Source organism: Anopheles coluzzii, chromosome 3 (assembly GCF_943734685.1).
Source record: "Anopheles coluzzii chromosome 3, AcolN3, whole genome shotgun sequence".
Lineage (NCBI taxonomy): Eukaryota > Metazoa > Arthropoda > Insecta > Diptera > Culicidae > Anopheles > Anopheles coluzzii.
In genome coordinates this window covers 11,331,507-11,347,967 of record NC_064671.1, presented here as the reverse complement: position 1 = coordinate 11,347,967, position 16,461 = coordinate 11,331,507, and the positions used below count along the sequence as shown (strand labels likewise).

General features: G+C 44.0%; 1 protein-coding gene across 3 annotated transcripts in view; it reads right to left on the bottom strand.

The window, feature by feature from the left end:
* Positions 1-16,461, bottom strand: part of LOC120956422 (histone demethylase UTY) — a 97,740-nt gene that overhangs the window by 10,750 nt on the left and 70,529 nt on the right. For all 3 annotated transcript variants that reach the window (XM_040377879.2, XM_049608160.1, XM_049608161.1), the window contains 3 exons: positions 5,232-5,407; positions 1,246-1,600; positions 508-1,168 (listed from right to left, as the gene is read on the bottom strand). In XM_040377879.2, the coding sequence (XP_040233813.2) occupies positions 508-1,168; positions 1,246-1,600; positions 5,232-5,407 (1,192 nt within the window). The remainder of the gene's footprint in view (positions 1-507; positions 1,169-1,245; positions 1,601-5,231; positions 5,408-16,461) is intronic.

Below are 16,461 nucleotides of genomic sequence, written 5' to 3'. Positions count from 1 at the left end.
GCTCATCTAGCTATAATTCTGAACATTTTACGGGCAAAGTGCCATCCAAGTGAGTTCGAACTGAGCGCTCACTATGGTGAGTTCGAATCAAACGTGAACTAAAAAACTCAGCATCGATTTTAGAACCCGACTGGGCAGCTCAAAATAAAAAAAAATTATACGGCAGCATATTAACAATATAGGCCTTTTTACATTTACGTTATGTAAAATTAACAAATAAAATTAATAAATGTAAAATACTCCTCAATTTAAGGAGATAGAAACACGTGCAGTTTTTAGAACATCGAACAACAAAGTTTTTAGAACATTACAGCATTTCTCCTTTTCCACACGCGCGCCATCTATCGGACTTTCGACGCATAACAAACAGTGAGCTCATTTCGTTTTTTTTCCAAACCGGCTTCTTGTATCACTTCTCTCTCTCTCCCATCACAAGAGGATCAATAGAAATTATTTTGAATCATTTAATTTCATTCCTTCGTACACAAAAACAAAGACAACACTCACCTGTCCGTAGCCTTTCTGAAACTGGCGTTGCTGTGCCTGGGCGGTCTGTTGCTGTCGCGAACTCATCTCATTGGAAATGGGCAGATTCCAGGCCTCCTCAATTGACGGTAGCTGCCGCCGTTTGGACGTTATGCTCGGCATAGGAGCGTTACCGAGATGCTGCTGCAGGAATTTGATACGCTGGGTAAGGCTTTGCGATCTACTGCTGCTGCTGCTGTTACTGTTGGCACCGTTGTTGCCACCGTTGCTTAGATCACCACCGAGCACCGTCGGCTGAGTATTGGGTGCTGTTGTCCCTGCTGTTGGGGTGCCGCTGCTGCTGCTCGTTTCCGGTGTGCCCGCGGCCGCGCTGTTCGCCGTAACCGACGACGTTCCGCTGGCGGCGGCTGCGGTTGTTGCACCACCGGTCGCCGCTGTAGTAGTGCCGGTTGAAGCGGCCGGTACGGTTGACTTCTCGCACGCACTGACCGTACGGTCTTTCTGCTGGTCCTGGTTGATGGTGGCGTTGCGGAAGCAGGCGTATGCGTCCCGCGGCTGATTGCAGCTCTCGTACAGTATGCCCAGGTTGGTCCAGGCGGCTGAGTGTGACTTATCTAGCTGCACGGCACAGATGTAGGCCTGCAGCGCATCCATAGGCTGGTTCTGCTGCTGGTAGAGCACTCTGCAGAGAGAGAAAACACAAACCCCGGTTCAGAACAGTGTGCAGTCGTGCGGGGGAAGGCCGATTGGACCACTTACCCGATGGAGCACCATGTGTCCGCGTTCCCTTCGCTCTTCTCCACCGAGTTCCGGTAGGCGATGAACGCGTCGTGCACCTTGTTGATGCCGGCGAAGCAGCGGCCGAGCAGGTAGAGCGTCTGGCCCGAGCGCGGTTCCGCCTCGATCGACTTCTGCAGACAGTGGATGGCGAGCCGCTCCCGTTGCACCTTGTCGCCGAGCAGCTCAACGGTGTGGTACATCCATCCCAGCTGCCGGTAGATGTCGGCCTTCAGTGACGACGTCAGCTGCTTGCTTGCCAGTAGCCGCTCGTATGCCTCCTTCGCTGTCCTGTACTTGTTCTGCACCTCATACAGATGGGCGACGTGAAAGCGGACTGCAACACGCCCCGGAAGAAAGGAAATGGAACAGAAAAAGTGCCGCCGTTAGTGCAAGGGATCAAGTGGTGACTGTCGCAAAACAAAACAGCAGAACAGAAGAACACACAGGAGAGAAAGCGTGTACGAGGAAAAAGAGAGAACCCCCGAAACCAAACCACCAAACACCACCAGCGAAGGACGATCACGACGACGAGGACATTCAACTCACGAAAGATACGAATGTTTCCATTTTGCAACACTATAACTCACGCACCGGGAAACTGGTCCGGGACCCGATTAAAATGTAAGCTTTATTGCACCGTCTCCAGGTGCTGCTTCTCCTTCGTACTTTGCTGTAGGAGCACGTGGTGCCGGGAGGCAGATACATAAAACAGCAACAGGTGATACACACCGCACTGTTGTGTCAAAAGGTAAGCAAATCGATTCCGATCACTATCATCATCATCATCAAATCATCAACCTTCTCCCCCATCTTTCTTAGTGCGCTTGGCTTGGCACACACACAACATAATCCGTTTAGCACCTTTTTTATAACCATTTCCGGTTGAAAGCGACAGGAGGGAATTGCATTTCGTATGCACTACAAATTGTTTCCCATTATAAGGTACCCCCCTCCCGAGAAACTGCAAAAAAAACTGAACTGCACACTACAGTGCAAGATTACGGATTTCAACGTCAACGCAAACACAAACACGCACGTGCACCTTAGAGCCAATCCTGCAATAAGGCCCTCTCCTTCTGCTTAAACACACACACACACAACACGGAAAGGCCTTTAATTAATAACACTGTTTTAATGGGCGAATAAATTTACACCAACCCACGGTCACCTCACATTGCTTGTGCAGTGACATGCAGCGTGCAGCAGAGAGACGCCTAAACGGGGCAGCAGCAACACATGCAACAGTTTGTCATGTTTGTTAATTTTAAAGGGGTGCTGCTGCTGAAGAAAGGTGTTGCGAGAGTTTCGTGAGAAAGTGTTACTGCTTTAGTTCAGTTGGCAACCCCTTGTTCTCATTTGCTGAATGTTGCATGTACGCAAACAGTTAATTTTACGCGGGACAAGGAACACTCACACGCGGGGATCCAACCGGCAAGAGATGGTCCTTACTTCCTTCAACAGCGAACCGAAAAATCACGACCTAACACAACACGGTGCCAAAATGGGTACACACTCACTCCGCACACACTCTCTCTCGCTTCGCTGACGACTCACCACCGGACGGAATAAGACTGATGGCCCTGCCTGACGGAGCTCCTCAAGAAGGTCGCATTTGGGAACCTCCCGAAAGGACTCTAGGTGTAGCCTAGTCGGTTTTGACGAGCTTAAAGGCACCACACAGCATCAACCCATGCTGTAGTAGAGAGAGCGAGAGACTGTAGAGAGGTAGGCAGCTGTCGATGATTTCTAACATGATGAACCCAACAACAACCAACCGGCACGGGATTTAATGTGTAAAAAAAAGGGTCCCGCGCGTAGTGCTGTACCCGTGTGTGTATTGGTGAGAGAGCAAATGTATAAAGGTACAAGGTAAGAAGGTATTTTCCTCTATTCAACCTCTTCTGCCCAATTCCTTCGAGCGAAGTAGGACCCCGTAGCATTTGGAGTTCACGGTCAGGCGTAAAAAATAAGCAAAGAAATCGTCCTTTTACTAGGGCCAATGGAAAAAGGGAATTTTACTTCTTTTTTTATGCAGGCATAGCAAATCCTAAAACCTTCAGCAGAAGGTTCTTCTTTTATTGTAAAAAAAGGAAAGCTTCAAATAGCTCAAGCTTCAAGCTAAAAAAAATCAATAGAACGCAAGATTAACCATAAGAGAACACCCACAAAAGGTTTTTTTTTGTGGGCAAATTTATAGTTTCTCTAGTGTTCCGCTTCGGAAGCTGTTTGTATTTAGTTCCCAACGTCGGTAGAGAAATGCATCTGCAAGACCAATAAACTGTACAAACACCACCACAAAAACATGAGCCTGGAGGAGGATGTGACGAGTCTATTAACTCGATTTAGCTACGAGCACAAGGACATACCCTCGATTGTAGAGCGCAAGTATAATAAGAAAAAGCCAATATTTTAGGAATCAAGCAGGCAGGCATTGAAATTTTAAAAAGGAAAACAGTTTTGTTGGTATTTATGGTCAGGAATTGCAGGACAATAAACCCAAAATTCATGGCAAAAAGGGAAACAAAAGTCATAAATGTACACACAGCGATCGCTTTAAACAGTGAACAGTGTGTGTCCGCCAGGGATATGTTAAACAACGAACGTCGTCAATAAAACTATATTTCCTTATACACTCGGCAGAGCAGGGAAACGCATACCAACACAACATAATTGCAGGATAATAGCCACTCCTGCTGTGTTCTGTTGTGGTGTGCCGGGGGTACTGCATCGCCCCCACCAAGGATGGTGTTGGTGAATGTGATTTCTAATCGTGCCGCAGATGAAAAACGCATCAGTCAAAAAAGCCCAAACATTCCATTGCATCTGCAAGCCATATGTGTGTGTTGCTTTGTATCGATCGTAGGGAAGCGTTGTTCCCTGCTGTCCGTCTGTCTGTGCGTCCTTTTTTTCCAGTTTGTAGCGCTTGCGGTTAGACCACCTGTCGACTCGGTGGTTGCTGGAGCTATTTATCATTCCTGCCGCAATGCACATTACACCCTCCTCCCTCAGGGCCACCTTGTCGGGTCGTCTGTGGCTTTTTCTCAATGGCAAGAACACCACACCAGCACACCCCTCTCGCAGGCGTCCAGCTCAAAACTCAAACCGGCCCATTTACACGTTCGCGAATTGTTGCAGCATTTATCTGGGCGATCCTCCTCACACGCCATGTGTTTATGTGTATATTATCAGCAACACAGAGCCACACAAACGGGGGGTCCCCTCCATGGGCTGCTATTCTGCTGGGTTATTCCATCCCCTGGCCCTTTCTCAGGTAAGCACATTCACCTTTGCCAGAGCTCATTAGCCAGCGGGGAGAAGAACCGCTCTCTCTCTTTTGGCACATTTTTCACCAAACATGGGACACACCATGGGCATTTCATCAGCTGATGGTGATGACACACACACACACACACCGACCACTAGCGACAAAACACAGGACATGAAACAGGTAGCTTCTTACGAGCTCTTGTGTACCTAAAAAGACATCCAAACGGCAATTTGTAGCAAAGAGAGTCTTCATGTGCAGTTACGGTAAAACGGAGCAACTGTACTGCCTTTACCCTGGAGCGTTGTGGACTCATTTCGTCCTCTAATTGAATTGCATACATCCACGGCGCATTAATTATCTCTCTTCCTGGGCTCTTTTGGAATGTGTGTTGCCTCCGCTTGCGCTAACGAAGAAAGCAAGTTTGATTAAGATCAAATAAAAAGACCATCATTTTGCAGGTCGTTTGCCTCCCGCATCTTCACCCCGAACCTAGAAAGGTGTTAATCGGTCGGTTCTGCAGCACCCAGGTAAAAGGGGAGCCCCATTTGTTTTACATCGCGACGACACCCATCAATCATCCCCGTGCGCGACAGACAGGACACACACACACATACAAAACGATGGACTTAAAACAAAAGGATATGCCGCTGCCTATCTATCCATCCATCAGTTCTCGGCCACTTTTTTTTTAACTTACTCTCAAGCTGCGCTAGGGTGCACGGGGACGAATCGTTCAGCGCTAGCTGCAGGTGCTTTAGCGATTGCTCGTAATCTCCATTCACCTTGAGCATAAGCCCAAGCCGCAGGTGTACCTCATTCGCACGCACAAAGTCCGGGCAGACGTACAGCAGCTTCTGGAAGGATTTGATCGCCCTAAAAGTAAAGGGAGGAAAATGGAAAAGGAGAAAAAGGATGGCATTAGTGATTAATATTGTTTTTTTTTTTTTTTACAAATTATTTTGAGTGCATTTATTGTGTAGTTTATTTAACGATTCCTATGTATGACTAGAAATAAGATTGGTTGCGAAATTCCGAAAATAATTAAATATTTCCCCTTATGTCGAATTATGAAGCACAAATAAATGTAAATAAACAAATAATGCCGCAACAAATAATGGACCCCCTGGCCGCCCCTTCTCTTACACCAACAAAACCTTTATCAATGAATTTTACATTTGACATAAAACACACAATGTGAAGATCCTCCTCTTCATCCTTTGCTTCCAAATCGGTAATTAAATCCTTCTTTATCCTTCTTCAAAGCGACGACTTCCCTCATCCTCCACACCAACCACACCACAGCTGCTCTGCCGCCGCCCGGGTCCCACTGTTGCAGGAAGTCACGTATGCCACTTGTGTAAAAGCATCAACCGCCTCAACCTCCTAAAACGGCTCGTGTTGAACACAAAAAAAGGACATTGAAACCAGCAGACGACAAGCCCTGGTCCCTGTTCCGTCTGTCTGTAGACAGGTGGACGAGACGGGCGCAAAACATATGCGCTGTTGCTGCTGCTGCCTGCTTCGGCGGCTGCTCCTTTCGAAGCAGAGGAACAATTCGTGAACCATCTGTCCCACAAAACGGGGGAACAACAGAACGAAATAAAACAAAAAATCGCCCCGCGGGAAACGAAAAATGGAAAGCATTCGCTCACTCATTCACACGGGAAGCGGGGAACATGTCAGCGGATGGCGATGCAAGGGTCTCTGTTGCCCCGCGCGCAAAAAGGATGTTCACGCGCAGAACGACGGGATGAGATGATTTCGATTTCACTGTGTTTCGCCCGTTTTCAACGATTGATCTCCCGGTGGGTTTGCGCCAGCGGAAACGACCATTAGACGAAGCAGCACAACGACTAGTAGAGCGTGAAAGTGTGAGCATTTGGCGTGTGCAAAATACGCGCTCAAAAAGGAAAATGGAATGTAAATAGGAGCCAGAAGAACGCTTCCCCCGTATCACGGTGTAGTCACGTACTGGAGCTAAGCCCCCCGCACACACTAACAAACGCCAGCACAGGGCAACAAAATGGTCAACCACATCATACCACCTGCTGCTGCTGCGCCCCAGAGAGTCGGGGGCGAAAAAATGTTGCCACTTTTGGCCACAAGGATAAGAGCAGCGACAAGTGAGGAAATACCTTTGCCAACAAAAAACACACAAAAAAGGTTCCTCGTTTTTTTGGGGAGGGAATTTATTTTAAATGTTGTTTGTAAGTTTAAGCCTCTGTCTGCGATGGAAAACAGGAGTTCGAGAGAAACACATCCTGCGCACAGCTTCTTTTTTTTACAAGTCCGATAGATGTAAAATCCATTTTTGCAGAGACACAACGGGTTAGGAGGAATTGAATTTTCAAATGCACAAGTCGTTGGAAATTATGAGTTGTTTTTTTTTACCATTGAGAAATGAGTTTGAGTTTGACCCCAAAAAAAAAGGAGAACAACCAAAAAGACTTTGCATAATTATTTTTATTTATTCACGAGCACTCACCAACAGCCGGAGAGACCGGGGTAAATAAACGGTTAACAATTAATTGTATTCAAGAAAAAATGTCTCTTTTTATGCTTTTGAGAAAAAAAAACAATTAGCGAAAATTATAACCCCAATAAATCAACAATAAAAAAATGCAAAGACATGGAGAAAGGTAAAACACACTCAAAAGCAATAAGAAACAGATGGCTAAAAAGGGTAGTTAAAAAAACAAGCACGAAGGATTATAAGATTTGAAATAGAAATAGCAATTAAATTGGGGGGAAAATGACATTAAACCACCCATTTAAAATGATTTCATACGGTAGATGCAAATGCGGTTAAACGAACTACCGAGAGAGCCCATGATGGCACAACCTCCTACTTCCTACTTCAAACGAGAACGTATGATAAATGGGCTGATGCTGGTTCTGTCATCGAGAGTGCTTAAGCATGTTGCGGGAAATGGAAATGACGGTTGGATGTGTGCTTGTGGTGCTTGCGTAAAGCGTAAAGGGGAAGAGATTTTAGCCAGCTAGGAACCATCATGAACACAGATATTGTTGAAAATTTAGGCACACATTTAGGAGTAAAATGTTTACCTAAAAGTTTCACATTTCGATGAATTTGAACCGACATTTCAACAAGCAAAATATTTACCAACATTAAAGCGTTTTAAAACAGACCAAAGGTAAACACCGGCATAAAAACGGCAATGTAACACGGAAAGCACGTGCATCGCGCGCGTCACGTCCAGTCCGTGGGTCCGTCAGAGGAAATCAATCCCACGCCGTCACGCTACCACCACGTCAAATAATGATCCTGATTGATGCAGACACGTACGGGGGAGCGGAGGGAGAGCGAAAAAATAAGGACAACGTGAGGAAAATATTTGAAACCCACCCCGATAATCCTTACAATGCAACATGACGGGATACATGGGATAAGGGAAAACCGGTAGCCGATAGAGGGGGGGGGGGGGGGGGGGAAACAGCACAAAATCCCAGCCACATGTGTGTCCATATGTGGACACAGCACGAGAGAAGGTAGAGCGAAGTAAAAGCAGAAAAAACAACGTCATCAATTCCTCCGTCACGTCAACACACACACACACACGCTCGCTGTCATATAAGGGCGGTTGGGCTCGTCCTTTTTCATGTACCGGGCGCGGTGGTCAGGACGATGACCGCGCGTAGACACCGAAGCTTCACACAGTAGCACCAGCATGCAGAGGGCGGTGAACTATTGCGGAAGTGATTTTCCACCGTTTTGCCTCCCCCTTTCTTCACACCATGAATTGCTCAGAAAGCCCCGAAAAAGAGGATGTGTGCGTGTGTGCAGAGAAAGAAAACACACTCGCGGGGATGCACAAGCTTCACCAATATACACGCAAACTCATCCTGTATATACACATAGCTCGTGGGAAATGCGTTTGTTACTACCACAAAGGGAGCCACTGAAAAGAGCGAAAGGGATACACATACGGAAGCATCCTTTGCTGCATGAGTGTGTGTGTGTCTATATACTTTGTAAACAAACACACACATATACATGGACACTCCGCAAAAGGATACCGTTTTTCCGCGAGAAAGCGTGACATCAGAGAGAGCTCACGAACGAAAACACTGAGCAGCGCAAGGAGGTGAGTGACCGTTAGAGTGCCGTGACACTCACTAACACAAAACAGCACCAACATCAACATAGTCCCACACTATGGTGTACTATGTATTTACAATGTATTAGGCAAGCGGCAAAGGGAGAAGGGTGGGTGGTGGAAAATGTTGATGGAAAATTTAGCAAAAACAGAAGAAAAGCTCTGTTTACTGATTTTGCTGCGATGGAGTAGGTGGTAGCCGAAACGCCACACAGGGCGAAAAGGAGAGTGGATGATTTCAATGATGCTGGTGATACAAGGAAATTAGCATACATTTCCACGTAAGAAGGAAGTCGCCGCACGTCATCGCAAATGATGAAAGCAAAACAATCCTCTCTCTTTCGGCTCTCTCTCCCTCTCCCTCCTTCCTGTTCGCCTCTCTGAGAGCCTTTTCCCAGCCTTTTCTGTCGCATTGTTTCTTCCCGGCTCCAATGCACATGGCCGCGCGCGTGTGGCCAGTAGGGATAAAATCAATATTTCAAGGAGTGGCAGCAGGACGACGCGTGAACCCGTGTGGCGGTGTTGTTTGTGTGTGTATGTGTGCTTCAGGCCATCCTGCCCCATCCAATGCCATTATTTATCATCTCTGCTGCTGGGTTGGCGCGCACTTTCGCTCTCATATACTTTCTCACCCCTCCAAAAAGGGAGACCCAACACCCTGGTATCCCCACCAAGTGTGTGTGTGTGTATGTGTGCGGGAAAGTTCTGCTGGATGGATAGACCGTGTGGTTGAGTTAAGCCAAACGGCCACCGTCCCACGGCAAAAGCTTTCGCGCTTTCCCAGTCCAGCATCGGTCCTTGGAGCATTCCTGTTCTAATATTTATCGACATCCTGTGGGAAATAGTGGGTAAGCCCGCATACACATGCCCAACATCCAAACCCAAAATGGCATTCCATCGTCAACCGACCAAGCAGAACTCGCTCTCTCTCTTTCTTCTCGCTCCCTGGGCGCGCTGCTGCTGGTGTTGCGGTTCATTTGCTCCACAATTTACAACGGGAGCAACGCCCTTGGGCGCAAGGATAAACCACACGGTATATGTGAATACGTGTGTGTGTGTGTGTGTGAATGCGTGAAAGGAGCAACGGGAATGAGAGACTGGGTAGAGCGAAAAAAACAACACATTTCCACACATAACCTCGGTGTATGTAGAGAGAAGGAATTCCACGAAATCATACTAACGGAAGCACATCGGCACCAGAGGGTCCAAAGGGGAGGGGCGGTGGGCACACAAACAGGCGCAGGGCACAAATATTTTCACTTTCACTTTTAAAGCAAACGATTTTCCCCCTCTTTTCAATCGTATTCCGCGCGCCCTTATGCTGCAGAGATAGCTTGCAAAATTAAATTCTGAAAAACAAGATACATACACACCCACCCACACCGGCAAAAAAGTATGTTGTGTTTTACTGTCCCGTTTTTTTTTCAATTCTGTTATTTATTTTCATACTGTGTTTTGATTATCGCTTTTCCCATCCCGCTGCTATTTTATGCTATTTTAAGTGTGTAAAGTAAAACGGGAAAACAAATGATACTGTTTTTTATCGTCCTGCTGTCCTGCCCTGCGGATAGAAATTGCACCACCAATGGATACAATTTGCCACAGGTAAGGCAACCGTCGCACACGTACGGCACCAGCCAACAAACAACTTTAATTTGGGGAGCGAGGGGAGTATCAATTGTAAAGTTTTTTGTTTCAATTTAGGTGATGTGGAAAACAAGCTGTACGTAACACCAACTCGTTTAATTATTCATGGTAATAAGTTTCGAATAGAGTTGTAGCTTCATGAGATGAAGAGCGAATACAAACAACCGCTGATTAATATTAAGTTGCTGCATTCATCGCTTCTGTCGCCTCGGTGGTACAATCGACAAATCGTAAGACCAGACAACAACAGTACGCACCCGGCATGGGATCAAGTCTCATATGAATTTTGAGTCATTCATGAACATCTGAGTGATGATTATCATAGTTTATGATTATCCGGTTTTATAACTAGGCCATTAAATGGAGATAAGAGGCCGTTAGAAGCGCCAAACATTGTTGGCATATATTTATTGAACTATTTTATCCCAAGCAAGTAAAAAAGTTTATTATAAATGAAAATTGCTACTTATTAGTCACCATTTGTTTATACAGTCACTATAATCGCAAAGACCAATCGAATATGAACCACTTTGGTATGTTTTATTCAATCCGGTTTGCATTGACGTGCATTAAAAACACGCCTCCACCAGAACTCTATGTCCAACTTCTCTAAACGTTCCGAGCACGCAATCAACTTTTGCGAATGAATTATGTTCTTCTAACGAATCGTTTAAATCTTGTCCTCTCTCCCCCCACGAATACCCCCACCGAGTACATTCTTGTTGTAGCTGTACATGCAAGGGTACAACAACTTCACACACCTTCGCCCACCGCCCGATAGATGCACATGCAATGCATATTTCGCAAGCTGGCAGCAACAACCCTTTTCTTCTTTTCTCCTCCTCCTCACCGTTCGATGGTGTTTATGGACCTTTTTTCGATTGAACCTCCTCTTCGCCAATTCTACCATTGGTAGATGGTGGTGATGGTGAGTGAGACTAAAATGTGTGTCAAGGTGTGCCCCCGCTTTAGATTTCAGTGTCGGTGCCTATCGGTTGCCCATTTGGTACACTATCTCCCACTCTCAATCGCCGCAGAATAAAGCACGATACAACAACACGTGGGCCCCGGCTGGAGAGGGTTGCAGTAAAATGCAGCTGCAATTGTAAGTCGATACCTAAGTACATAAGGGGGGGTTTTAATTTTCTCTACGAAAAGAACAATTTTATAATTCATTTTCCAGTTGTTTTGAGTTTTCTGAAACAACCTTTCAATACAATTTGTTTACATACAAATTGATTGATACAGATTTCCTCTACAAGGAAAATCTTTGGTTGTGTTTTCTTCGGGCTAAATCAATGTTAAATAAATAGCTCCCTTTACAAATAATTTATTAGACCGGCATCAACTCCCAATGTCGTTCACTTCTAAAGAATAATAAATGAATTATGCGCACAGTTGGAACTGGCATAAATGAACATTTGAAATAAAATATAAGATTTTTTACAATTTATTTCAATGGCTTCAAGTAATAAATCATGAAAATGCGTATTCTTGGTATTGATTATTGTTGAAATCGGTTGGGTTGAGAATGTTGCAAATCGGTAGAGGAATGTTGCATGCAAGCTGTGGAAGTTTGCAATCATATAGGGGAGTGTTGCAATCAATTAGGGGAATTTTGCAAGCATACTGTGGAGCTGTCATCAGACTGTGGGTGCCGCTGTAAATACCTCAACATATTTTCGTCAATGTTACTAACGTAGCATGTTTAATTATGGCTCCGTAGCAGGATTTATTTAGTTTATCATGTGTACTGCTGAATCCCACACGAAAACAACTCCAAATGATGTTTTAAAAAAACATCATCGGTATCAATTCGAAGCTTTTACACCGGCACCCACAGTTTGATGACAGCTCCACAGTACGCTTGCAACATTCCCCTAATCGATTGCAACACTCCCCTAAGTGACTGCAAACATCCACAGCTTGCTTGCAACATTCCCCTACCGATTTGCAACATTCCCCTAAGTGGTTGAACTATTCCCTTATATGATTCGAAACCCTGTACATCAATTTTGATATGCTTTTATGCAGTTCTGTAATTCAATAATGGTAATTAATTACATCAATAAGATATCTCATTTTCATTACTTTTATGACATTTCTTCTCAAAAAGATAGTAATTAAAATCATATTTAGCTTATTTTTGTTTAGCACTATTCAGTTTTACACTTCTTAAAAGTGTTTGTGTTCTCATCCATGTGACTTTTTAAGTATTGCGACCTTAACCGACCATTCTAAATTAAAAAAAAGAACGTAACATAAACTTTATGTTTTACAATAAATAAAAAAAAAAACAATTTAAAAAATATTATACAAATTCGCAAAAAAAAAGAAAAAAAAACTGATTGTAAAAACAATAAACATTTCAGAAGTTACCAATCGGTCGAGCCTTTTCTGTTGATGTATTTCTCATTTGAAGCTTACCTAAAAAGAAACAGAACAAAACAAAGACATTAATAAAGTGGTTAAGATGTTTCAAGAAGAGGTAAAATATGGAATCCAATAAATATGGTCCAACAATCCAATAAATATAGTGAAAAGATAGTTTGAACAACAAACAAACATGACATGATAAGAAATTTGTCTAAAATGAATCACCCTCAACATCCTATTGCATCAACATTGCGAAAAATAAAAGCAGCAAAAGGAAAAGAATCAGGAAATGATCCGGAAATATGATACAACCCCAAAAACAGGAAACATAAATCCCTGCAGAATGGTACGTGACGTACGCTAATCGTTCGCCGCACCCCCGCGCGCAGCGCATTGCAACGCTTATTGATATTTTATGCAAACCCTTTTTCAATTTGTACTTTCCGGTCCCGTCCAACACGGAAACGCGTCGTGGAAAAATTCGTGTATAAATTTCTCCATTGTGTAGGAAAATAACATTCTAAATTCGGAGGGGTTCGGTTCGCAATAGAATATCAATAGAGAATTGTCAATCAATGTGCAAACACACACACAAGAACGATTGTTCGATTTTCTCAAGATTTAAAAGTCCCTCCGGAATCGGTACACAAAACACAAAAGGGGATTAAAAAAACGACAACCAAAAAAAAATACGGAACCCCTCCCCCAGCATACACACACACAGAGAGAGAGCTCTCGGGAGTGCTATAAATCGTCCAGCAAACATAGAGACACGCATTGCACGTGCAAGTCTCTCGTGTTGCAGAAAAAAAAACCCCACCACCACCATATCGCACCCGCCACCCAACACGATCGATTAGACACTGGGGCAGGGATAGAGAAGGAAAACCATATCGCAAACATAAATCTCCTGTGCATATGACAGGCCAAAAGAAGAAGAAGAAAAAAAGGAGCATAGAATTCCGCAAATCTAGCAACAGCTGGTTTGCACACAGCTCACAGCTCACGCGATTTGCGATCTTGAGAAAAACGCGCTTTTTGTAGCAGCAACTCGTGCGCGCGTAAGGCGATTATCACGCGACCAAGATCCGAATACGAAATGGTAGGAGGGGTGGTCATGGAGTGCGATTTATGATGATTCTGAACGATAAGCTTCATATGTGTGTTGCGCACTCGTGTGAGTTATTTTTTAAACAGTAAAATCCGTAAACGTAAAGCCATTCAAAGCAAAATTAGCCCTCTTCAGTAGGTGTGTGTTTTTTAATTCAATTTAAACCACACAATGTACTACAAGATCGTTGTGAGCATGTAGGCCTCATGTATTCATGATGAAATTGGGCAGGAAAACTTGAGCTAAATAATAGGGGTCAACGCATACACACGCGCGATGTCGTTGAGATGGCTAATCAAAATGGCCATTCAAATTGATTAGCGATACTTCCACAATTAAAGCAGGAAGACACTTTTCTGCACATTTGATTTCAATAGATGTGTTGTAAAATGGTCACAAGGGGCCACCAGCATATCCCTAAGGACAGAATTGTACAAAAGGGAAAAGATAAAATCAACAAAATGTTGTTCTAATTGAATCGACAGGATTGTTTTAAACATTAATTTGCCGAAAAAGGAACTGTCAACAAATATGCTCGAAAAGGTAGATTTCATTTCCGACATAAACAATACAAACTAACTAGTTTACTGAGTCAAAAGTCGATACAGAGAAAAGGCCAGCCATCAATGTAACACACCAATTAAACCGTCACCGTAAACAAACCTCCTCCACGTCATCGCGGTTGCCTATTAAAACGATGCCAGAATATTTATTTAAAAAAAAGTAAAATGATCGTTTTTTCTCAACACACACACATATACACAAACTGCTGATTTGCATAACGTCCGGAGGTCTGGGCTATTTTGCACAAAATAAAAGCACTCCAGACACAGAAGAAGAAGGGGCAACCGTCGTTCGCCATTCTCGTTCGCTGATGAATCCGCTTTGACAGCCGCGAGACACCTCATCCTCGGAGCCTTCCGCACCGAGAACGGGTTGGTGGGTGTCTGTGACGTGTGCGTGTGTGTGTGTCTGTATGTAGTGGCAGGGAATTGACCACAACGGCGGCCATCAGACGGCCTACCCCCTTTCCTTCAACGAACAGCACACAACAGCATGAAGCGAACGGCGCGCGGCCTGCCTTTCGTCATGCTATGATTATGCAATCAATAAATTATGCGGGACACACACACACACACACAAACACACATACGTATGCACCCGTGAAGGGGGTCTTGGCAATTGCAACTGCTGCAACACTGATGCAATTGTGGTGCGGTGCTGCCAGGCCAGGGCCAGGGATGATGAGCGTAATTCTACCACAAACTTCCTGCTGCTACTCGGGGCTTTTCCCTCCGTTCTGGAAAACATATTTATTGTTTTTTCGGCATCAATTACTTCCTTTGTTACACACATACTCGGGCTCTGCGCAAGGGTCGGCAGCAGACGTAAAGACTTCCAATTAATAATGCATCAACAATCGAACGCAAACGATGCAGCAGTGGGAAGTGCATCCGATGTGGATACAGGGGAACGATACCGTTTTAGTATCAGTGCAGACGAAAATAATGGAATGAATTTATTATAAAAATTTTATAATCTAAAAAATTTTATAATCTCTAAAACGTCTTTTGTTTAATTTAAAAATATTTTGAAATTCCCTAAGAAAAAACCTATCGATTGATTTCAATCTAAATCAAAGAATTAAAATTAATATAAAATAAAACAAACCCCGTCAAACAAAGGCGTAATTATTGATCAAATTTTACGCACGTGCTGATTTTATTTCTACTCTTCTCGATGGCATCTCAATTTGAACCATGCCCTGCTGATTCCGCAGGCACGTGTGCACATTTCAACTCGTGGCAAGTACGGAGCTGCTGCTGGGTTTGTTCCCTGCCGGGACACGATCGAGCAGCTAGCTGGTCGTCGTCGCGCTCGATGATGTACAAAATGCCGGTGGAATTGCAAAACGAGAAACAAAACAAAAAGTGCAACAGCCACCCGCTGTTAGCCAGGACTTATTAGGGTTTTGTGAATACCGAATGACTTCTTCAACCGCACTTGAGTTGCAAAAAAAAAAAACGGGTTTCTACCTAAAGAGAGGTTCCGGTTGGAGATGGAATAAGTGGACAGATCTAGCATCTTAACTCACAATCAAACCATTAAATCGTCGTAATGGTTGAACGGGAAAGTATTATGAAGATGTGTTATTGAGTGAAGGAGTTGTTGAATTGTTTTATCGAATATAGCCAAACTAATATGCTTTAATCTTGTATTAAAGTTAGCATTTAGTAAATAGTTTCGTGCGGATCTTATTGTATTCGTTGAATCTAATTGGATTTGTAGAAAAAGCTTATCAGCTAATAAATTAAGTCCACGTCAAACAAATAAACAACAAACCATAACAATACTATCAAGCAACACACTAAAGCACACAGAACACTACAAAATATATACTCATACAGTAAATACAAGACTATTGAAGTTGACATTGATGTCAAAATAGTGTCCTTTAACACTTAGTTTATTAATGTCTTTGATAAAACCTCCTTTTTTCATTATCCCAACACCTCCTTCTTGCAGCTTTGCTCGACCAAGGCAAGCATATAGGTCAGTAATGAGGCCCCCGCCTAGTGGTCAAGCAAAATAGCTACAATTCCGTGCTATAAAATGATACCGGCTTTCTTCGCTCCACTAGCAGAGTGTGAGTGACCTATTTGGAAGGCTTCATC